This window comes from Miscanthus floridulus, chromosome 2, assembly GCF_019320115.1.
Source record: "Miscanthus floridulus cultivar M001 chromosome 2, ASM1932011v1, whole genome shotgun sequence".
In the NCBI taxonomy this organism is placed as follows: domain Eukaryota; kingdom Viridiplantae; phylum Streptophyta; class Magnoliopsida; order Poales; family Poaceae; genus Miscanthus; species Miscanthus floridulus.
This window is the reverse complement of record NC_089581.1, coordinates 41833801-41856671: the sequence shown is the minus strand read 5'-3', so window position 1 is coordinate 41856671 and position 22871 is coordinate 41833801. Positions and strand designations below refer to the sequence as shown.

Genomic DNA, 22871 nt, shown 5'->3' with positions numbered 1-22871 from the left:
AATACCCCGCCGCCTGAGGAGAACATTCCTCCACCATCACCACCGAATCTAGCAGAAGTGATGGCACAACAGACCCAGCTTCTTGCAGCCCTTGTTGAAGGAGCAAACCGTCGCTAGGGAGGTCAGCAGAACGACTTCCAAAGGAAGCTAGAAGGATTCCTGAAGCTAAGGCCACCTACCTATGATGGCACCGACCCTGACCCACTTGTAGCTGATGACTGGCTCAGGGAGATGGAGAAGAAGCTTAACCTCACTACTTTCACAGACGATGAGTGTGTTGGAGCTGCCACACACCAGCTCACAGGTGCAGCACGTGCCTGGTGGGATAGTTTCAGTGATTCCCATGAGGACCCTACCAACATCTCATGGGATGAGTTCACCGAAGCATTCACTGAGTATCACATTCCCAAGGGTATCATGGTGGCCAAAGCCAAGGAGTTTTGCAACATCAAGATGGGAAAGGATAGGGTGACTGAGTACACCACTCGTTTCACCAACCTTTTGCGCTATGCACCTTCTTATGTTGTGAACTCTGAGAAGGAGAAGCTGTACTATTACCGCAAGGGACTTAACCCGCACATCAAGCTGAAGTTTGGCGGTATTGAGAGCAACACATTGCGTGCTCTGGTGGATCGCTGCATCCAGATTGAGAAAGACCGTGCTAAAGCGGGAGAAGAGTACAGGGAGAGGAAGCGTAAGCCTGAGGAGTCTCTCCGTGGTCGTGATCGCAAGAGGTTCCGCAGAGATGCACCATCTAGGGAATGCTCTCGCCACAACAGGGATGTCAACCCTGGATCGAGTAGGGGAAGTGGAGGCTACACCGCCAAATACTCCCGCCCTGCTCAGGATCGTTGCACCCGGGACCGCTATGCTCAGGACCACAACAGCCAGGACCGTTTCAACCGTTCCCGCTCTGTGAACGAATGCCCAGCATAGAACCGCTCTGCACCAAGCACTAGAAACTGGAAGGCACCCGCGTCGACCCCTACAGGCGATACGCCTTTCACCTGCTTCGCTTGTGGCCAACCGGGTCACAAAGCCACTGAATGTCCTCAGAACTCAGCTGCTCAGAAGTCTCAGTTCAAGGGATCTGCTACCCGTGGACGTCTCAACCATCTGGACGCCGAGGAAGCACAGACTGCCCCTGACGTGGTGTACGGTATGTTTTTAGTTAATGGCAATACTGCATCAGTTCTATTTGATTCTGGAGCAACTTGTTCGTACATATCATCCAAGTTTGCACGAGAGCATGACCTGCCTGTAACCCCATGTGAAAAGCCTATCATCACCAGCTCACCTTTAGGAGACCTAAAATGCACCCACATCTGTAAGGGTGTGAGTCTTACCATTGAGGGTCTTACCTTTAAAGCCGATCTAACCCTATTACCTTCCACTAACTTAGATGTCATCTTAGGTATGGATTGGTTAACCATTCACCGAGGTATCATATCATGTTCACCTAGATATGTCCAAGTGACCCATCCATCAGGCCAAATTATTAGATGTGAACCCCAGTCTGGAAAGTCCACCTCTATCCTATGTGCCCTTAAAGCAAGTTCAGAATCACGAAAAGAGGAGAAGATAGTTCATAATGTGCTAGTAGTCAGAGACTATCCCGATGTATTCCCTGAAGAATTACCAGGTATGCCACCAGACCGTGATGTAGAGTTCATCATTGATCTGTTACCAGGAACGGGACCCATTGCCAAGAGACCCTATCGCATGTCAGTTGATGAACTGACTGAGCTCAAGAAATAGCTTGATGAGCTCATCTCGAAGGGATATATCAGACCCAGTGCTTCACCCTGGGGATCCCCCGTTCTGTTTGTCAAGAAGAAGGATGGCTCAATGAGAATGTGCATTGATTATCGGAACTTGAACGCAGTCACCATCAAGAACAAGTACCCCCTGCCAAGAATTGATGATCTGCTTGACCAGCTTCGAGGTGCCAAGTATTTCTCCAAGATTGACCTCAGATCTGGCTATCATCAGATGAAGATTCGAGAGAATGACATCCCGAAGATAGCTTTTGTGACTAGGTATGGTCAGTTTGAGTTCACCGTGGTGTCCTTTGGACTCACAAATGCTCCCGCATACTTCATGAACATGATGAATAAGGTTTTCATGGATGATCTGGATAAGTTCATGGTAGTATTCATTGATGACATCCTTGTCTATTCACCTACTGCTGAAGAACACGAACATCATCTGAGAACTGTACTTGAGAAACTAGCCCAACACCAGCTCTATGCAAAGTTTAGTAAATGTGAGTTTTGGCTACAGAAAGTTGCCTTCTTAGGCCACGTACTATCAGCTGAGGGTGTCGCAGTTGATCCAGCCAAGATTGAAGCTGTGAAAGAGTGGGATCAACCCCATAATGTGACAGAAGTCAGAAGTTTCTTGGGATTGGCTGGATATTATCGCCGATTCATCGAAAACTTCTCCAAGATAGCCCGTCCAATGACCAATCTTCTGAAGAAGACCAATGAGTTTGAATGGACGCCCGCGTGCGAGCAAAGCTTCCAGGAACTGAAACTGAAGCTTACCACAACTCCTGTGCTATCATTGCCTGATATCAGCAAAGATTTTGTGGTCTATTGTGATGCATCTCGTCAAGGACTCGGTGGTGTGTTGATGCAAGATGGAAGAGTGATAGCTTATGCTTCTCGACAGTTGAAAGAACACAAGAACCATTACCCAACCCATGATCTGGAGTTAGCAGCAGTTGTGCATGCCTTGAAGATCTAGAGACACTACTTGATAGGCAACAAGTGTGACATCTACACCGATCACAAGAGCTTAAAGTACTTTTTCACTCAAGAAGATTTGAATATGAGGCAACGCCGATGGCTTGAGTTGATCAAGGACTATGACCTGGAAATTCACTATCATCCGGGGAAAGCTAATGTAGTCGCAGATGCTCTCAGCCGTAAGAGTTACTGTCACACTTTGATCACTGAATCTGTACCACCTGAGCTCAAGGAAGAGATCGATGATTTCCAACTTGAGATACTACCGCATGGCTTGTTGAATGAGCTCCGCATACAGTATGATCTCACAGATCGCATCTATCAAGCTTAGAAAAAGTGTGAGGAGATTGAATATCTCCATGGTCTGATGAAACTAGGCTACAAGACCAACCACCATGAAGATGAACAAGGGACCATCTGGTTCAAGGACAGAATCTGTGTACCTTCTGATTCAGCCCTACGAGAGGAAATTCTGTCAGAAGCTCACGATTCTAAGTACTGTATTCACCCTGGAGGTTCAAAGATGTACCAAGACCTGAAGAAACACTTCTGGTGGAAAGGCATGAAGACAGATATTGCAGGACATGTGGCACGTTGTGACACCTGCAACAGAGTCAAGGCTGAACATCAAAGGCCTGCAGGATTGCTAAAGCCTCTTGACGTTCCCGAGTGGAAATGGGAGAACATATCCATGGATTTCATAGTTGGATTGCCCCGTTCACAGAAAGGCAATGATTCCATCTGGGTGATTGTTGATCTCTTGACCAAGATTGCTCACTTTGTACCAGTAAAGACCAAGACCAACGCTGAGAAATTAGCGGATCTATATGTTGAGCATATCCTCAGACTGCATGGAGCTCCCACTAGTATTGTATCTGATCGTGGTCCTCAATTTGTGTCCCGATTCTGGGAAGCTCTGCACAAGTCTATTGGAACCAAACTTGATTTCAGTACCGCTTACCACCCATAGACAGATGGACAGACAGAACGAGTAAATTAGATCTTAGAAGACATGCTTCGCGCTAGTGTACTGAATTATGGCTCTGATTGGGAGAAATGCCTACCTTATGCAGAGTTCTCGTACAACAACAGCTACCAAGCTAGTATCAAGATGTCGCCATTTGAAGCTCTATATGGCAGACCTTGTAAGACACCTTTGATGTGGTCCCAACCAGGAGAAAGATCATTCTTTGACTCCGCTAAGATTCAAGATGCAGAAGAAGGAGTTGCACAAGTGAAGGAGAATTTGAAAATTGCTCAAAGTCGATACAAGAGCTATGCCGACAAAAGGAGAAGAGAACTTGAGTTCAATGTGGGAGACTTCGTCTATCTCAAGGTATCCCCGCTACGTGGAACTGTCAGATTCCATGTGAAAGGAAAGCTTGCCCCAAGATTTGTTGGCCCATACAAGATTTGCAAGAGGATTGGAAAGCTCGCCTACAAACTTGAGTTACCTGAGGAATTGACGGGTGTACATCCCGTATTTCATGTATCCCAGCTACGCAAATGTTTAAGAGTACCCGATGAAGCAGTCCCAACTGTTACACTTGACATTCAGGATACACTTGAGTATAAAGAACATCCTATCAGAATTCTGGGCAGAGATACCAAAGAGACCCGAAGCAAGACTATCCCTATGTGCAAGATCCAATGGAGCAATCACACAGAGAGAGAAGCAACATGGGAGAAAGAGTCTGACCTCTGGCTACGATATCCCTACCTCTTCGAAGAGTACGTTACGCTTTAATCTCGGGGACGAGATTCTGTTAAGGGGGTAGGACTGTAACAACCCAAAAATCCACACACTGAAAATACCAACTACAAAATTTTTCTTAGAACAACCATGTGATGATGAGTGTCATGCATAGTAACCCAACCTAAGAGATGCATTAGGTCTAACCCCAACCCTAGCTAACACATAAGCATGGCATGTCATTAGTTAATTGTGATTATTTAAAATCTAACTAATAAAGTGATGCATACATTGATTATTCAAAATGTGATTTGGATTTCCATTTGAGTTATGATATGCTTAACAACTCCAATAAATTAGGTGCACCAATTTGGAATTCAAATTCTAGAACCAAATTCGAATTCAAACAAAAGAGATGAAAAGAAAAATGGAAAAAGGAAACGAGGAAGAAGGCCTCATAGCCCAGGCTGCTCGGCTTCGCGGCCCAGCTAGCCCAACCGCGCCCACCTTGCACCGGCGCGCACGTACGTAGCCCATGAGCCGGCCTAGCGCGTCACCCACGCTCGCGCACCCGTCTGCCTCGCTCGCAGCCACTGCCCGCTGGACCCCGCATGATAGCCGCACCCCCCCCATCTACAGTGTCGTCTTCCTCACCCATGCCTCAACCGCCTACGCGACCGGCGCCCGACAGCTGTGGCAGGGGCGGGCCAGGGGGTCACGCCTAGGGCATGACCCTATACCCTTGCGCCGCGCCCACGCAACCTCGCACCACCGTCTGATGCGATGCACACGCCTCCACCACACGATGCCATCCGCCCTGGGAGGCATGGTGCTCGGCTATAAAGCCAGCCCGCACGCCGCTCACGCCCGGCGCCCTAGCTTCTCCCTCAGCCTCCGCCGCCGCTTGGTGGCCCAGTAGCCGCACCACACCGAGAGTAGAAGGCCGGGAAGGAGATCGTGAGAGGAGGATCAGAGCCCCGCACGCTGCCGAAGTCGCCGGAGTCGAAGGCTACGCCGTCGTCATCATCACGATCGCGGGTCGGCACTGCACGGCACTGCTTCTGGAGCTACACGGCCGCAACTCGACACTGCACCGCCATCCTTTCTTCCACAGCACCCACGGTGAGCCCCGGTTCATTCCCTGCTCGCCACTGGACCTTGCTACTCCGGCCATGGCGCTCCATACCGTGAGCGAGTAGGCCAAGGCCATCCCCAGCCTCTAGGCACACCAGCACAGCACACTCACGATGACCGTGACCATCCCCGAGCCCTTGGACGCTGTAGGCCTCTCCAGGATCCCCGGACGCTGTAGCCGAGCACGCATGCCGCGCTCGCAACGCCGCCGCCATGGCGCAGCCACCACCGGAGCACCGGACCACCGGTCCGAGCACCCGACCACCTCCGAGCACTAGACCACCGTGCCAAGCACCAGACCACCGGTCCGAGCACCCGACCACCGTTCTGAGCACCAGTCCACCGTGCCGAGCACCAGACCACTGGTCCGAGCACCCGACCACCGGTCCGAGCACCGACCGCCGTGGCCAGTACTACTGGGAGCGCCTGGCGCCTCCTTGACTCGCCCGTTCCGTTCGCTGAAGCCACGGGTAACTCACGCGCACGCTGTGACCACCTTGCCGGAGCCCGTAGTGACCCGCGCGCCTCGCCGTCATCACCATTTCGCCGTGGCCACCGGGAAGACCCTACCGGCCACCTAGAAATCGGAAGTCCTACCCAGAGCTCTGGACGCCCTCGCTGCGTCCACACGGATCCGTAGGAGCCTACACGCCCCACTATGACGCCCTCCGAGGCCATAGCCCCCACACCGACGCCGCCGACGAGATCGGAAGGCCGTCCGCCGTGGCCAAAGCCACCGGAGGCCCTGGAGGACCCCTCGACCTACCCAACACGTCCGCTGGAGCATTGTGACGCCCATGGGCACCACAGAGCCGGCCAATGCCGCCGCACCCGTGCCATTCCCGCACGCCGGTTGTGCTTGAGCCGCCGTTCGCCGAGACCAGTGACTTAGGATGCACCATCCGTCGCCCTGACTCCACCATTGCAGTCGCCATGGCACAGGGAGGCTTTTCCCCACCTCAAATGGATGCCTGAGCCATTGCGGGAGCTTGCCGGTGAGCACGTCGCCGGTGGGAGCGCGCCGTGGAAGAACAGAGGAGAAGGGGCAAGGTGAGCAGCGCAGCCTTGCACCCGGTGCACATGAGCCGAGCCGAGGAGAAATGACGATGGGCTCGATCCACCATGGACCCTGCCTTAGGGCCATGGACCAGGAGCGCTGGTCCACCGTGAGCCACACGGTGTGAGCCGTGCTGCGGATGAAGCCCAATAAGAGCCCACGGCAGTAACGTGGCTGCGCCACAGCACGCCATGTGTTCGGCCCGGCCCGGTTCAGACCGGCCCAACCCGAAGACCAACCGGCCCAGTTCGGACCCAGCACGTATTGACCGTTGACCGACCAATGTTGACCGTTGACCTGGCCCCACATGTCAGCAGCACAGACACGCTGGACCCACACGTCAGATGCTGACGTCATGATGACGTCACGAGGGACCCGCATGTCTGCGACCTAAGAGCCCTGGACCCACCTGTCAGCTCGGAACTGAGATGATGACATCATGCTGACGTCATGCTGACATCAGCATGCCACGTTGACCAGTGACACCGTGACACATGTCAGCCTAGGATTAATTCAGCCTTTATTTAATTTCAGAAAGGATTTAAACTTCAGGAATTCATAACTAATTCATACAACCTCGGAAAAATACGAGACCAGGACCAAAATTCATCTAAAATCAAGCTCTACGCAATGACCTCATGTTTGAGTGCATTTGACTCTTTTGAATTTTCATTGCTTCTTTGTGCTACTCTATAGACGTCGCTAACGCGACTATAATGCAAACGTTGCAGACTTGGAGGAGAATCTGACAGACGAGGACCGTGAGTACCGTGAGGAGAACGGAGACGACTACACTAAAGGTGCCACATCCCACCCAATCTCGTAGCACCTATTACGCATGGCTAATATAGAACTGCTATTGCTTTACTTTACTGTTATAATCATACTATGCTAGGACTTGCATGGTAGTATGCTTGCTTGAAAGCCTTTACCTTGGCGCAACCTTACCCCTGCATACCCTGCTATAGGGCTAGACACACGCTTACTGCTGTACATTTCATTACTCATACTTCTACTATGCTTATACTACGTGCGTGGTGGATACTGGTATTATCCGGACCATGGGGAGAGTGCTGCATGTGTGACTTGGGTGTGTGGAGGGTGAGGGTTGTGTCGACCAAGTTGGAGTATACGACGAGCCTAGGGCAAGTCTTGCTATGGGATGCTACCTGGGCACCCCTGGAAATGGATACCTATAGTGGGTAAATGGTATATGAGGTGGACCTGGGTGTGAACCTGTGACGGGTGGAGCCTAGGATGGAGGTGCTATGGTGGCACGGTAAATGGAAACCCTGATGGAGACATTCTGGCTTGGTCATCCCTAAGGACTTACTAGTACTCAGATTCACCGGGAAGCCTTACGTACCACTCGCCCTATATGGTGCGGGACGGCTGGACTACTTGGTAGGATATTGCCACTACTGCTAGGTTGATAGCGGATAGTGTAAGGAGGTACGGGGCGCGGAGGATTTCCCCCACACCCTTCCGAGACTTCATGGAGACCTTGGGGACCCGGCTCATGACTCATAGTTTCAGCCACCCCAGACTAGACTTGGGGTGAACCAGGGCTGAATGGTAGTGTGGCTTTATCCTAGGCTAGCAAGCGGCCGGAATCAGCCTAGTTGACGACGGTCAGCGAGGAAGGCGGATCTTGTGGTTATGTAAAACCTCTGCAGAGTGTATGGTTGATCGATCGATACATATGTCAACTTGTCGGCTATGGACCTTTCCTGGGTTTCGCTTAAACTAGATAGTGAGATGAGTCCTTCTTTTCTTCCCCCGTGAGAGAGTGTCGGTCGTAGCCAGGGGGCTACGGGTCTTGAGACAGTGCCGAGAGGGAGTTGGCCTGTTGACTGAGCGATGATATGGTATGGTGATGGTATGGAGATGGTGGTATGTCGATCCCAGGATCGAAACCTGGCTCGGGAAAGGGAATGGAGTGGAATGTGTGTGGGAATGGTGTTAAAACTTGACAAAATATTATTGTTTACTGATATGCTAATGCATAGGAGACCCCAGCCTTATAGGTTCACCTTGCTTTTACCCAATGTGCATCCAATTTCCACAAAGCAATGCTCATAGGGTTGGGAGTGGCCAGTACAAATCGTACTGATAAATTTTGGCACACAGGTTCTGCTGAGGAGTTTAGCTCCGAGGAGTTTGACAGATGAGGGGTTCGTGCATACGCTCGAGTTTGGCGATCTTATCTTCAAGCTGTTCTGAATGAATGCTACTTTTGATTCCGCCAATGCGGCGATGTAATAAATTATGTAATTCCGCACTATTTGTAATCTGATATTATCGTTGTATGGATGTGATATTCGACTGGAATTTGGGTAATATGATCTACAACGATCTTATTACACTTCGACGCTGTGGATTTCCCTTCGTGGAAATCGGGGTTGTTTCAGGTTAGGTATAGAACCGGCCCTATAGTCAATGTTTTGGCCAAAAAAATTAAAATTTAAAAATTCAAATCTGACCAGAATATGAATGAGTTCATAAGAACCATAATAATTTAGATTCCTTCATTACAAACCCATAATAATTTACATGAACCATAATAATTGAAATTACTTCATTACAAACACATAATAATTTAAATTTGTTCATTACACACCATAATAATTCATTACAATCAACAATATTTTAAATTTCTAGAATTTTCCAACGTCGTACCACGTACTCGGAGAAGTGCAGATCGCTAATTTCATATGCCAAAATGTGAATGATGTAGTGCAATGTATTTACTAGTGCACTCTCCCTTGCTTGACAAGATCGTTCACAAGGTCTACTGACGACGATCAGATATGGTCGAGCCCCTTCCCTCCCAGTTACAAGAATTTTTCCTGGATTTCCTCTGAAGTTTCCACAGGGCCACCATATTCTTAATTATAATGACCTAATTAATGCATGACCTGGTTTATAATGGCTTCAAAGCTACAACTTGCGTATGTAACGTCAATCTCTTGAATCTGCAAGTATTGGAAAAAATATGGTTATCAGAACCATGCATATATATGGACATAACAATTAATATGGATATAAGTTATGAGACTGACCACATCATCTATGTTGTCCTCACCAAGCTATGCACAAAACAGTCCAATATCATGGTGTAGGACCACATTCAAAGCTCCAATCCTCGTGGAGCAGTATGTAGGAATATTGTACCCAATATTTTGAAGGGCCCTTAAACATTCTTGCACAACATATTTTTGTGCACTAATGTCGTGATAATCTGTGTGGCCCGTTCTCTTGATGTATAAAACTATACCTTGTTGGTTACCCACCCTAGCGAGAATAGAAAAGCCAAGTCGACATTGCTTGAGTCCACCATCTATAGGGAATGTACCAACATTAATGTAATCAACCCTGAAATTTGAGATTGTCTCTCTGAACCATAGTATTGGATGAATTGTCTATATTTAAGAATTATATATATTAGAACAAAATATCTATAGAGGTGTCTTTAAAACATGTTACTTACTATGCTTGGATATGGGTGGTTTGCCCTCCTCAATGTTGGTCGGAAGCCCAGATCAAATGCATAATTATCTGGCAGATCCGGCGAAGGGAGTTCGACCATCTCTTCTCCTAAATTTATGTCAAGGAAAACAATTATAGTAGAGGAGGATAGAAGAGGAGAGGAGAGGAGTAGGAGAAGTAGGAGCAGAGGACAGGAGAGAAGACTAGAAGTAGTAGGACTAGGAGAGGAGGGTCTACAAAGCAGCAGCTTCCTGCCAATGGAGAGTAGTAGTAGTAGGACAGCAGCAGTAGTATTAATAGTAGGACAACGACAGTAGTATTAATAGGTGAAGTTGCATTACAACCAAAATATAGCTGCCAACATACAATTAGTGTTATCCAAACTAATAGGCCTCAGACACCATAATTAAATCATCATACAATTGTGTTATCCAACTACATCGACCATCTAATTGTGTCATCACAGGCCTAAGTCTTGCAGTTGCATTGGCAGCTCATGGAAAGCCTCATCCAAAGTCCAAACACCATCATCAACAGACTGATAATCACCACATTCTTCCAGGAACCACTCTTACCACCCTGAGGGATGATGCTTTCACCACAATCACCCTGAGGAGAGGAAGTTGTTGCTCCAACATAGGCATTGAAATCTCTAAGTGCATGGTCATAGTTGTACTTCTTGTGTATAGTATTTTTGAACCCAAGCACATGTTCACTAGCCTTATGCCAAGGCATGTAAATCCTAGATTTCTCCCCGTAGAAAACAACATAGCAAGGGCCCATTTCCTATAAGTGGAATTGAAGAAAATAGCCATCAATCAGTAGTAGTAGTGGGAGAAGTAGTATTAGTAGTAGGTGAGATCACAAATTCAATTTTCAATAGAGGCCTCAGAAACATGTCAATCATCATTTGATCATGAACTTGGAGCATAAAGGCATCATAAACATAGTGAGCATATATAAAAACAGTGATCATATAGAAAAAGACAGTAGGGGCGGCTGGTAATGATGCCAAGTTCCTCACAAGATTCATGATCATCAGCTCATATTCCAGACAATTTCTGGAGTTGGACAGTTTCATCATTCGCAAAAGAGAGAGGAGAGGAGTGTTGAAAAAAAAATAGCTGCTGCTTCCCAAACATAGAGGAGAGGAAAAAGTGGCCAAAAAAAGCAGTTACCGGTTCCCAAACATAGAGGATAGGAAAGGAGACCAAGAAAAGCATATATGCTCACCGTGTTTATATATGCTCACTATTTTTATATATGCAGGCAGTAGCTGCTGCCATATATCACAAAACTAGTAATAATAGTAGTAGTTGTAGAGGCCCCAGAAACATGTCAAACATCATTTGATCAATAACTTGAAGCATAAAGGCATCATAAACATAGTGAGCATATATAATCATAGTGAGCATATAGAAAAAAGATAGTAGGGGCGGCTGGCAATGATGTCAAGTTCCTCATAAGTTCATGATCATCAGCTCATATTCTAGATAATTTCTGGAGTTGGACAATTTCATCATAGGCCAAAGAGGGGAGAGGAGATGAGAGTTTGCCCAAAAAAAAGCAGCTGCTGGTTCCCAAGAAAAATTAGCAGCTACTGCTAAACATAGAGGAGTAGAAGTAGTAGTAGAGGAGAGGAGCGGAGGTCAAACAAAAACAGTGAGCATATATAAAGACAGTTGGCATATATAAAAACACAGTGAGCATATATAAACAGTGAGCATATATAAACACAAGGTAGAAGTAGGAATAGTAGGAGATGAGATGAGAGTAGTAGTAGGAGAAGAGAGGAGAGTAGTAGTAGAAGTAGGAGTAGTAGGAGAGGACAGAAGAGGAGAGTAATAGTAGAAGTAATAGAAGTAGGAGTAGTAGGAGAGGAGAGTAGTAGTAGAAGTAGGAGTAGTAGGAGAGGAGAGAAGAGTAGTAGAAGTAGTAGAAGTAAGAGAGGAGGATATACAAAGCAGTTGCTGCCTGTCAAAACGAGCATATATAAACATAGTGAGCATATACATTCACAGTGGGCATATATAATCACAGTTAGCATATATAAACACTGTGGACATATATAAAAATAGTGGGCATATACAATCACAGTGAGCATATATAAAAGTAATGTGCATATATAATCATAGTGAGCATATATAAACACAATGGGTATATATAAAAACAATGGGCATATATAAAAATAGTGAGCATATAATCATAGTGAGCATGTCTAAAAACAATGTCATATATAAAAACAGTGAGCATGTATAATCATAGTGAGCATGCCTAAAAATAGTGTGCATATCAAAAGACAGCGAGCATGCCTAAAGACAATGAGCATATATAAACACAGTGAGCAAAATTTTTAGTAGCCTAGAATCAAAATTAATTGTGTAGATCATGAGAATATATAATAAAAGCAAGCATTATGCCCTACCTTAAACACATGGATCCCAATAAAAATCATTCCTAACATCCAATGGCTATCAGCTCCATTTCACAAGGCTACCGGCACACACATTCACCAAATCCAAGCACTGCATGAACTCAGTAGAGCAGGAATAGAGAAGAAGAGGTGGGGGATACCTGTAGAAGACCTAGCCAAAGAAAGGGGCGGTGGAGCGGAAGTGGAAAGGATCGTATGTGGTGAATGATACCATGTAAACGTTAATACCATGTAAACGTTACATAGATGGAGTGAATTCCATAACTCACTGAACATATGTATAGGTGCCGGTAGGAGTTAGAGAGGCACAGGAGCTAGAGAGGCACTAAGAGCAAGTATAACAGTAGGCTGTAAGCCGACTAAATGCTGAGGTGGAGGAGAGAGAGAGGAGGAGAGAGAGGAGAAGCGGGCTGTAAGCTTACAGCCGGCTTGGGCACAAGAACCAAGAAAATCTATGAGAGAGACAAGTGGGCCATGTATTAACTATAAAGAGCTAACTACTATATGAGTGGGCTGAGAGAAGGCTACAAGAAACCTTACAGCCAGCAAGCCAGCTGTATTATTAGCCTTGCTCTAATACACGCTAACACACAAGAGCTAGAGAGGCACGGAAATAATACGCTAACAAGAATAACTCGTGTCTAGCAATGATACAGAGTTTAATTCTAAAATATATTTATTGAGTTAACGATGTGCACATTTGCTAGTCCATATAAAATTAGTTGCAGTAATTGATTCATGTTTGAACCTTTCCTAGTTACTCTCTCTCTCTATATTGTTCGGTGCATATATTAAAACTAAAAGCAGGCGATTGCTTGGTAACCTCTGTCATCATTGCAAGGGGACACAAGATCCCAAAAGGCAATTATGTTTGACGTAATTTAACATTGCTTTAGCAATCAGGCATGGACCTGCGAATACAATGTTCTGCTGGCCTAGAAACCTTCGAATACAATGGTCTTTTGCCACCCATGCACCTTTGGTCCTTTATACATGCATAGTCGGCAGCTTGACATGTATTACTACAAATGGACGAAAGAATCTGAACAATATACAATGCAAGTTCAAGTTCTTTAACCACTGAATCGTAAGTAGTAGTATTTAAAAAGCATGATCCTCTATAACTGTATATACATATACCTGGATGCACATGGCATGCTCCCTCCTTTAGTTGGCACAGGCATCTTAAAACCATGGAGATGCGCGGCTGTGCGCACCACAAGCATTGACCGGCCTGTTTCTTGCGAATGCAGCCACGCAGAAAGCACAGAGAAGATCATATAATGCCTCTCATTATTGGAATGCAGACACCAGTTGGGCAGCTACAGCTTGATAATTGAGCATTCATGCTGTGCAATCATGTATCATTTGCGCAACGGAAGCATGCATTTGTGATAATTGAACTTGCTTGGCTGCTAGGCAAACAGCACGCAGGATCTCAACCCTTGTGCTAGACAAACAGCACATCCCTGAAGATCAGGTATTGGCATTCAATATTTTGGCGAAAAATTAAAAGGACAAGAGACCAGAGGCCGGCCGGTATGCAAAAGGGCACATACAAACATATCGATCACACCATCTTTGTTACGTGTGTATATTACATACTTCATATAACAAGATGAAACTTAACGACGCAATATATGATACATGGAATATATGGAAAGTCCCTAAAATAAAAGTAAAAAAAGAGAGAGAAAGAAATACACTAATACATGAAGACGTACGCCTCAATGAGACGAGATGCGCAGAACTTCAGGGTAGTAAACAACAATATGATACAGAGAGGAGCAGAAGCAGTAATACTACATTATCCAACCATTGCAGTTAATTAATATAATACCGAACCCTTGCATTGCAATGCCTTGCTCAGCAGTTGTTGTTGCACTTGTCCATCGCCCTCGGTGCTGAAGAAAATGAACAGACCAGCAGACAACCAAAGCGCACACGAATGTCGTTAGTTAGCTTAGCTTGCTTAGCTCTCAGGTGTTAAATAAAACGTCAGACAGTAAGTGAAGCTTTTTGTGAGGCAGTGATGACTACTGACCGAGTCCGATGGCTTCTGATCCTTTCCTGATCCGGAGGCGCTTGCACGACTCCACGAACATCCTGCAATTGGTAAAAAATGGTAAGAACGAGAGCCACGCTAGCTAGCGAGTGAAATGAATGAGAGGTTTCATTATCTTACTCCCAGGGGACGTCGCCGACGAGCATCCAGTCGCCGTCCTTGTCCTCGTACGTGGGCACGTACTCATCGGAGCCGCTCACTAGGTCCGCCTGCAGCTTCGTCTCGTTCATCATCCCCTGCTGCGACCCGCAGCTGCCTGAACAAATAAACGTACAAACATTAATTGGAGACTGGACCGTCCACACTATGGAATCTCGCATTTTTCTGTGGGTGAAGAAATTTTCTGTGCGTTTTTTTTCGGCACGCACAAAAAAATTATGATTACTCTGTCGGTTTCAAAATATCCCAACAGAAAAATGAAAAAACCGACAGAATAATTAAATGATTTTTCTGTGTGTGACAATACACACACGGAAAAAATCAGCACTCACAGAAAAATAAAACTTATTCTGTCGGTTCCTTAAAAACACATAGAAAAAATACATGCACGCACACGAAAATCCTACTTGATAAACCGGCCCCTGCGACGCTCTGAGCACCCTGCCCTTCTCTTCCCCGGCGCCCCTCCCCTCCCGGCCCCAGCGCCCCTCCTCTCCCTTCTTCCCCGCGGGCGCCTCGGCCCCAGCGCCCCTCCTCCCCCGCAGGCGCCCCACCCCTCCCCCTTCTTCTTCCCCGGCGAGCGGCCGCTCCTCCCCTCCCCCTTCTTCACCCGGCCGGATCCGGCCCTCCCTCTCCCGGATCCGGCCGGTGGTTGCGGTGGTGGTGGTGGTGGTGGCCGGCGGCGGGGCGTGGTGGTGGCGGCGACCCTCCCCTCCCCCTTCTTCTCCCCCACCGGCGCCCCTCCCCTCTCCCTTCTTCTTCCCCGACGGGTGCCCCTCCCCTCCCCCATCTTCACCCGGCCGGATCTGGCCCTCCCTCTCCCGAATCCGGCCGGTGGCTGCGGTGGTGGTGGTGGTGGCCGGCGGCGGGGCGTGGTGGCGGCGGCGGCCCTCCCCTCCCCCTTCTTCTCCCCCTGGCGCCCCTCCCCTCCCCTCCCCCTTCTTCTTCCCCGGCGGGCGCCCCTCCCCTCCCCCTTCTTCACCCGGCCGGATCCGGCCATCCCTCTCCCGGATCCGGCCGGTGGCTGCGGTGGTGGTGGTGGTGGCCAGCGGCGGGGCGTGGTGGTGGCGTCGGCCCTCCCCTCCCCCTTCTTCTCCCCCGCCGGCGCCCCTCCCCTCCCCCTTCTTCTTCCCCGGCGGGCGCCCCTCCCCTCCCCCTTCTTCACCCTGCCGGATCAGACTAATTTCTCTATTGCGTGGTTGCAGGCTGTTATTGATGAGCCACGCAGGATGTTGGCTCCTGCTGTAACATCCCGGCCCAGGGCTTAACAGGATTAATAGGATACTCATACCAATAAGTTGCAACTTCTTTTCCGGAAGCCCATCTGCAAATAACTTCGAGGTTAAGCGTGCTTGGCCTGGAGCGATGGGTGACCGACCGGGAAGTTCTTCCCGGGTGCGCACGAGTGAGGACAAAGTGCGCAGAAAAGACCTGTGTTGGTCTATGAGAGCAGTCTATATCCTAGAGAAGCTGCCAGATGTAAGCGGGCCCGGCCTCGGAGAGGCGGGACGTTACAGAATGGTATCAGAGCCGACTCTCGTGGTTTCACGGGCGCGTGTGTCGCAGTTGCGCAGGCATGGTGTGCATGACTGGTGTGGATCCGGCGTGGTCACACAGCATGGCACATGCGCTGGCTCTGGACACACGGACGTGGCCAAGAGAGGATGCTCCTGGCTTGGGATTGATCGACGAGGACGTCGATCTCTTAAGGGGGTGAGGATGTAACATCCCGGCCCAGGGCTTAACAGGATTAATATGATACGCATACCAATAAGTTGCAACTTCTTTTTCGGAAGCCCATCTGCAGATAACTTCGAGGTTAAGCGTGCTTGGCCTGGAGCGATGGGTGACCGACCGGGAAGTTCTTCCCGGGTGCGCACGAGTGAGGACAAAGTGCGCAGAAAAGACCTGTGTTGGTCTGTGAGGGCAGTCTATATCCTAGAGAAGCTGCCAGATGTAAGCGGGCCCGACCTCGGAGAGGCGAGACGTTACACCTGCCGTCCTAGAAAGTTGTTCTTGACTCCAACGAACGGACGGTTGTCGATTTCCTAGTTGTTGATTTTCTTTACTAGAACTGTGGATATTGTTTGCTGCTCTTGCTTTAGCTGATGGTGTCCTATCTATTTGCATTCTCTAAGCTTTGTAGAATATATTTGAACCGGAGATGCTCAGGTAAGAAGTAAGAAATACACTGCCCAATACCCATGAATCAAAACATTTTTGTTCTAGAATTGTTGCAATCACTTGCTCTTGTAAACCAGATTATGCAGATTGATATTAACTTTTAATCAGATGTATGCCAAGCTGCTAGCTAACTGTATGTGCAGAAATTTTTTATCTATTGAACTCCTAAAGTGAAAAATGACTAAACTTGCTAGAGATGGAACATAAAATTAACTAATCTAGGATTGTCTATAAGTAGTCTTGGGCAATGATAGAGCTCTAAAAATTTTCTAGTAACTACTTGATAAAGGTGTAGTCGGTTTGTTGGGAAGTTGTCCAGCTTTTTATTTATATGACTCTGATTTGCGATGATGTGAGGTCTTGCACTGCTTTCTTTTTCCTTTCTCTCATGCAAATGACTGCTATGAATCAGCATCATATTTTATTCTTTGCTGGAACTGGACCGCCTAACTTTGTAGAGAAAATGCTTATCTCTGAATTTTTCATACCTTGGAGCAATGTAATAAGAAGATTTTACTGCAAAGTTAAAATGCAATTTTAACTTGTTTGTTTTGTTACCCTGGTTGCTTTTCAGGTGAGATGCTATGAAAACAGTATCTTGAATATCTTGCATATATCAACCTGATCAATCATTTTGATATGTGATATTTGCAGAGCTGAGATGATATGAAACCCCAGTCTCGTGCCGCGCTGCTCTCTCCTTCCCTAACTATGCCTTGTGACTTTTTTTGTTTTGTACTACTCTTGAGTGGCTGTGATGAATCAAGTTTCCATTAGAGAACTTCTGCACTTTAGCACCTTATGAGCTGGTACTTGGGATATTTTGTTCTGTTTGCTGCTTAACTAGGATGGCTTGTACCAGTACAAGCAACCAGTTCTATGGCCAGTTCAATTCCCATTAGAGAGAGAATTAAATTAAGTTACAGGTGAAATTAAGTTGCAGTTGTCATGCTGATAATGGGTAAATCTGAGCCATTTCTCAAATTCTTTTGCTCTTGTTCTTTTGCTCCAGGTGAAATGTATGTAGTTCTTGTGCTTTTGACATACTGCTCTCTAATGGATCTGGAATGACCAATAGTTTCTTTTCTATTAGCTCAGTTCAATAGAGCTCTGTGATTTTTGCATCGCTATTTGTAGAAGAACATGACTTTTTTTAATTCAATATATTAGCTAAGCTGACACCTGTATCTGAGCTTGTTTTTATGCTCCGATTGATGCTAAGAGTTATGACTTGAATGTTTGTTCAGATTGGATCAGGTTTGGCTCCTCTTTCTTGTGTGACAATTTGACTGTCGCCACCTATACATGTGTGCATGACCAACTTTAGTGTTTGCTTGGTGTTCTATACTACTGTGCAGTTTATTTTTAAAACTTGTTGCAATGCAGTAGGGTATTGGGGACTTAGGTCTGTCAGTTAACCTTGTCCATGGGATAAGTATGCATGCAACTTGAGCCCCGGCTACTGTCAGTTAACCTTGTCCTACACTATATCATATAAGATCTTTAGTTTCTGAGCCCCGGCTAATGTGTCTTTGAGAAAAATTAGATATGCTAATTTGGGCTGCAACTAAGTGCTCTTATTATGATGCATGCATCTATCTCCGAATTAAAATGATGAAAATCTTTGCTTTTCAGCCTGTGATGAAAATGACATCATGTAACTTGAGAGTATTGGCTGATGATCTTGCTCAGCTATTACAGCTAGGGGCAGCAAATGGTAGCAGCAGCTTATTCAAATTGTAGCAGCTAGGGGCAGCACTTATTAATTCTTTAACCCAAACAAAATCATTATATTGATCTGGTTGGTGTAATTCAATTTTTGGACAAATGGATTATACGTTTATGACTGTTGTTATCTCTTTCTATTGGTTGTATGTCTTTCTCTAAAATAAAATGGTCTATATGCTTCTACAGATTAAAACAATGTCTTATTTCTTAGCCATAATTTGGATATTTTTGTGAAAGCGCTGACTAGTATAGCACCTCATGTATGTTACTAGTTTGGTACATGTCAAACTGCCTGTTAAAACCATTTGCTTTGTTTGGTTAATTCTTTGTTCTATTTTCTCATGTAGGTATGCAACCAACAAATCTACGACTTAGGCCAAAAGATAGTGTGGTGGAGGAAAATGTAAAATAGACATGCCTCTTTGTTCCAAGTGAGTTCCTTCTCTCAGGCTTTTTTGTTACATTGTTTCAGATCAGTTATCTCATTAGTGAGCATATGTTGATAGATCAGTTATCTGTCTTTTTACGTTAGCAAAAGGAAAAGGCAGCAAGTTTACTTGTTTAGCTTGTGTAAGCTTCTGTAGCTGGTTCACTATTTATTTTAATTGTATCTTGTCTGTTAACGAGTTTGGAAACAATATGATGCATGTAAGTTGTCTAAAAGGAAGCCCATAGTCCACCAAAATGTTTGTAAGACAACATAGCTCTCAGTACTTGTGTTTCTATTATGCATTATTAAGCAACAGAGATATTTTTGTGCCAATTTTAAGACCTTTCCCTATATAAAGAAATGATGTCAGTTGACCCTAGTTTTGTCAATGACACATTTATCATTATTGCTGATCTTTCCTTTTATGGTGTTATATGTAAACAGGTACCTCTGACTGCTGTTATTTCTGTCATTGATGGCTTGAAAAAACTTTATATCGAAAAGTTAAAGCCTTTGGAAGTTACATACAAGTTCAATGATTTCGTCTCCCCTTTGCTGGTACATACTGTATTCCCATTTTCTAGATACTTTAGGAAACAGAAATGACTACTTTCCTGTGTAATCATTGCAGTATTCATGTTGACTGCTCTTACAGGTAGAGATGGAGTGCAAGGTGAAGCAGTTTACAATTGATTGAACAAGAAAAAATAGTTTGGTTTCTTTTTCGATATCCACATTTGTGAATTCGTTGTAGTATTCATGTTGAACATGCCGGACCATTTGGACATCATCTATACGTAGCCCGAATGCCATTAATGAATGTGCTGAACATTTGGATCTTTATATGTATGCTATCTATTATGTTGTGATGAAATTACAGTATGGACAGTCCATATTTAATATGTTGTTGCTACTGTTCTGTTTGTATATAATTATTATATCCAATTTGCTGCATGGTTAAGGGTTTTTTCAGTCGGTGGTCTGTTATTTTTCTGTGCGTTAACCGAGACCGACACAACATTTAAATTTAATATGGGCTAACGCAATTTTTCTGTGCGTGTAACACCCACAGAAAAATTATTTTTCTGTCGGGATTTTCTTTTTTTCTGTGAGGATCAACGCACACAACATTTAAATTTAATCTGGGCTAACGCAATTTTTCTGTGTGTGTAACACCCACATAAAATTTGTTTCTGATGGCGAACACACAGAACAATTGAATTTTTCTGTCATTATATTTCTGTGGGTATTTTTCTGAAGGTACACCGTCAGAAAAATATTTTTCTGACGGTATTCGCATTTTTCTATGTGTTTTCGCACACACAGAAAAATGCGAGATTCCAGTAGTGCCACATTATTATCACGTAGGAGTAGAGTATTTCTTCTTCATCAGAATCAGAAAAAAAGAGAACCTTCTCTGTTCTCTTGATATATATGTACAGTGCGATGTGCGAACGTATCTGTCATGTCCTTAATCGATCAGCAACTCAATCATACATGCATAGCATGTACTGTCAGCCGTATCGTCGTCGTATCCTATCGTACAGCTGGAACAATGGGTATATGTACGTTCGTACATGAGCGTGACATGCACGTTCGTGCTGACACCGTACGTACGTATGTTATACGAAGTGCCCGTGGTGGCGTGGTGGGAGTGGGACAGACGAGCAATGCCAGCCAGCCATGCCAAAGCCAGGACAAACAGACACACAGCTCTCTCATAACGTCGTCGACCAATGCAAGCAGGAGAGAATGAACCATGCATAGGTGTGTGTACGTACGTACGTACCGATGGTGAAGGAGCTGAACATCTTCTGGAGCGCCTTGGACAGCTCCTGGTAGCTCCCGTACGTCCTCAGGTCCACCTTGCGCAGGTACGGCGCGCCGTCCATGCTCACCTTCACAAACGCCGGCGGCGCCAACAACTTGCCGTCGTCGCCTCCGCCTCTCTGGGACTCCACGGCTAGGATGTTCTTGCGGAACGACCGGACGGGAGGCCAGCCCACCGCCTGTGCCCTGTGTGCATCAAACAACGTACGGAATGAACTCATCATGCTCTTGATTGACATCATCATCAGAGAAATTACAGACAGACAGCAGATTGAAGATTCGGGCTCCACAGCTTCTGTTACTGATTCATGATATAAACAAGTATGTATCTTTCAGGAAATTGAAAGGCTCTTTCTTTTGGTAAATGTAAATATAAAAAAAAATCATGTCGGCAGCACTAGCTAGGGACTGGGTGTCATGCTCCACAGGCCCACATGCTGCCCTCCTGTCTTTTTCTCTGCGCTGTTCGCTGTTCAATGTTCATCCACCACGCCATCACTGTAAGGTATGGGTGTATGAGGCTATAAGCTGCGTATCCAGTCTCTACATGTCAAGATCCAAATGAGCACCGATGCTTAGGAGTAGAACGCAGACCCAAAATGAGCCTTGCGTGTCATTCAGTCCTCAACCGATGCGTACAGCGCACAAATTTTACAGAAATCCATACATAGCGGTCTCACCCGAAGTGGTTAAAATTCACCTCTCTTTACTTTGATGAGAGCCCGTTTCTCGCAAATACTAACAATTGCACAATCATGCCCATGCATGTTTATAGCTGTTTACGAAGAGAGGAGAGAACGAACAAGAATATATAGGCGAGGAGGACGTACTTGGGCGCGCGAGGCTTTTCGGGGTCCGTCGGCTGCGCGTCGGCGGTGACCACGCTGCCCTGGCCCGGCGACCTCTTCATGGTCGTACCTGCGCCGGTGGTGGCTACTGGAGGCGACGACAGTGGGACCGCGGCGGGGACGACGACGACGTCGCTAGCCTCCTGCTCCTCCTCCTCCACGTGCACCGCGGCCGATGACGCCGCCGCCGGCTGCTCCAGCTTCAGCTTGAGGTCGATGGTCTCCTCGAAACCCCGCTTCCTCGCCGCCGCGGCGGCATCCTCGGCGTTGTTGCCGCCGGGCAGGCCGAGCCGGAGCTCGGTCTCGTCGAACCCGAGGCCCGCCATTGACGGCGCCGCTCCAATAGAGTGCTCGCGCGCAGCCGCAGCCCGCAGCTGAGGTCGACTTCGATTTCTCGTTGGGTTCTGGGCGTCTGCTTTGGCTTTTGGTTTGTGAGCTGTGAGCGCGGCGGAGACAGGAGCGGCGGCAGGCCGGCAAGATGCAAGCAAGAAGCGGAGGGAGAGATGATAATGGCAGGTGGATGGTGAGAGAGGGACACGGTTCCCTCTTTCCGGAGCGCCGTATATAATACGAGGCCTATCATGGTGTCATATACAAAATGTAAAAGGCCTGTCCTTTTTGCGCCAAACTTCGAAAATTGTATGGGCTCCATTTCTTCACCCAAGGGCCCACTTGCAAAATGGCGTCCTTTATTTTTATCCAAACTTTGGAAAAGGTTATTATTATATGAATTATTTTTTGGTACATTGAACGGCACGTTTTGTTTTAAGGCAAACTTGAACTAGCTGTCTTTTGAGTCACTATTGGAATAAGTATGTTATTATTACTGATAGAGTTAAAGTAGGATCTCTAGGTATAAATCTAGTATGTCTACTTGCACTTTGAATAAATCGTGAGTCCTAGAAGAATCTAGGAGTACTGGATTAGAGATATAATAAGAGAGAGAGGGGTGAAGGGGTGCAAACCATCGGCCGCCTTGGATGAAGATGGGCTCGCCATCGCAGTGCTTGGCGATAACCCGCTGGCGGTGCTGAGTCGAAGGGAGGCGGTGCAGTAGCAGCGTCGTCCAG

At 46.6% G+C, this 22871-nt stretch overlaps 1 protein-coding gene across 1 annotated transcript; it reads right to left on the bottom strand.

The window, feature by feature from the left end:
• Positions 1-13695: 13695 nt before the first annotated feature.
• LOC136538589 (auxin-responsive protein IAA11-like) lies at positions 13696-22370 on the bottom strand. Its single transcript, XM_066530540.1, has 5 exons — positions 21784-22370; positions 20913-21139; positions 14743-14878; positions 14602-14663; positions 13696-14461 (listed from the first exon to the last, which is right to left on the bottom strand). Exons 1-5 carry the CDS (start codon positions 22125-22127, stop codon positions 14424-14426), a joined length of 807 nt encoding a protein of 268 aa, XP_066386637.1. The 5' UTR covers positions 22128-22370; the 3' UTR covers positions 13696-14423.
• Positions 22371-22871: the final 501 nt, after the last annotated feature.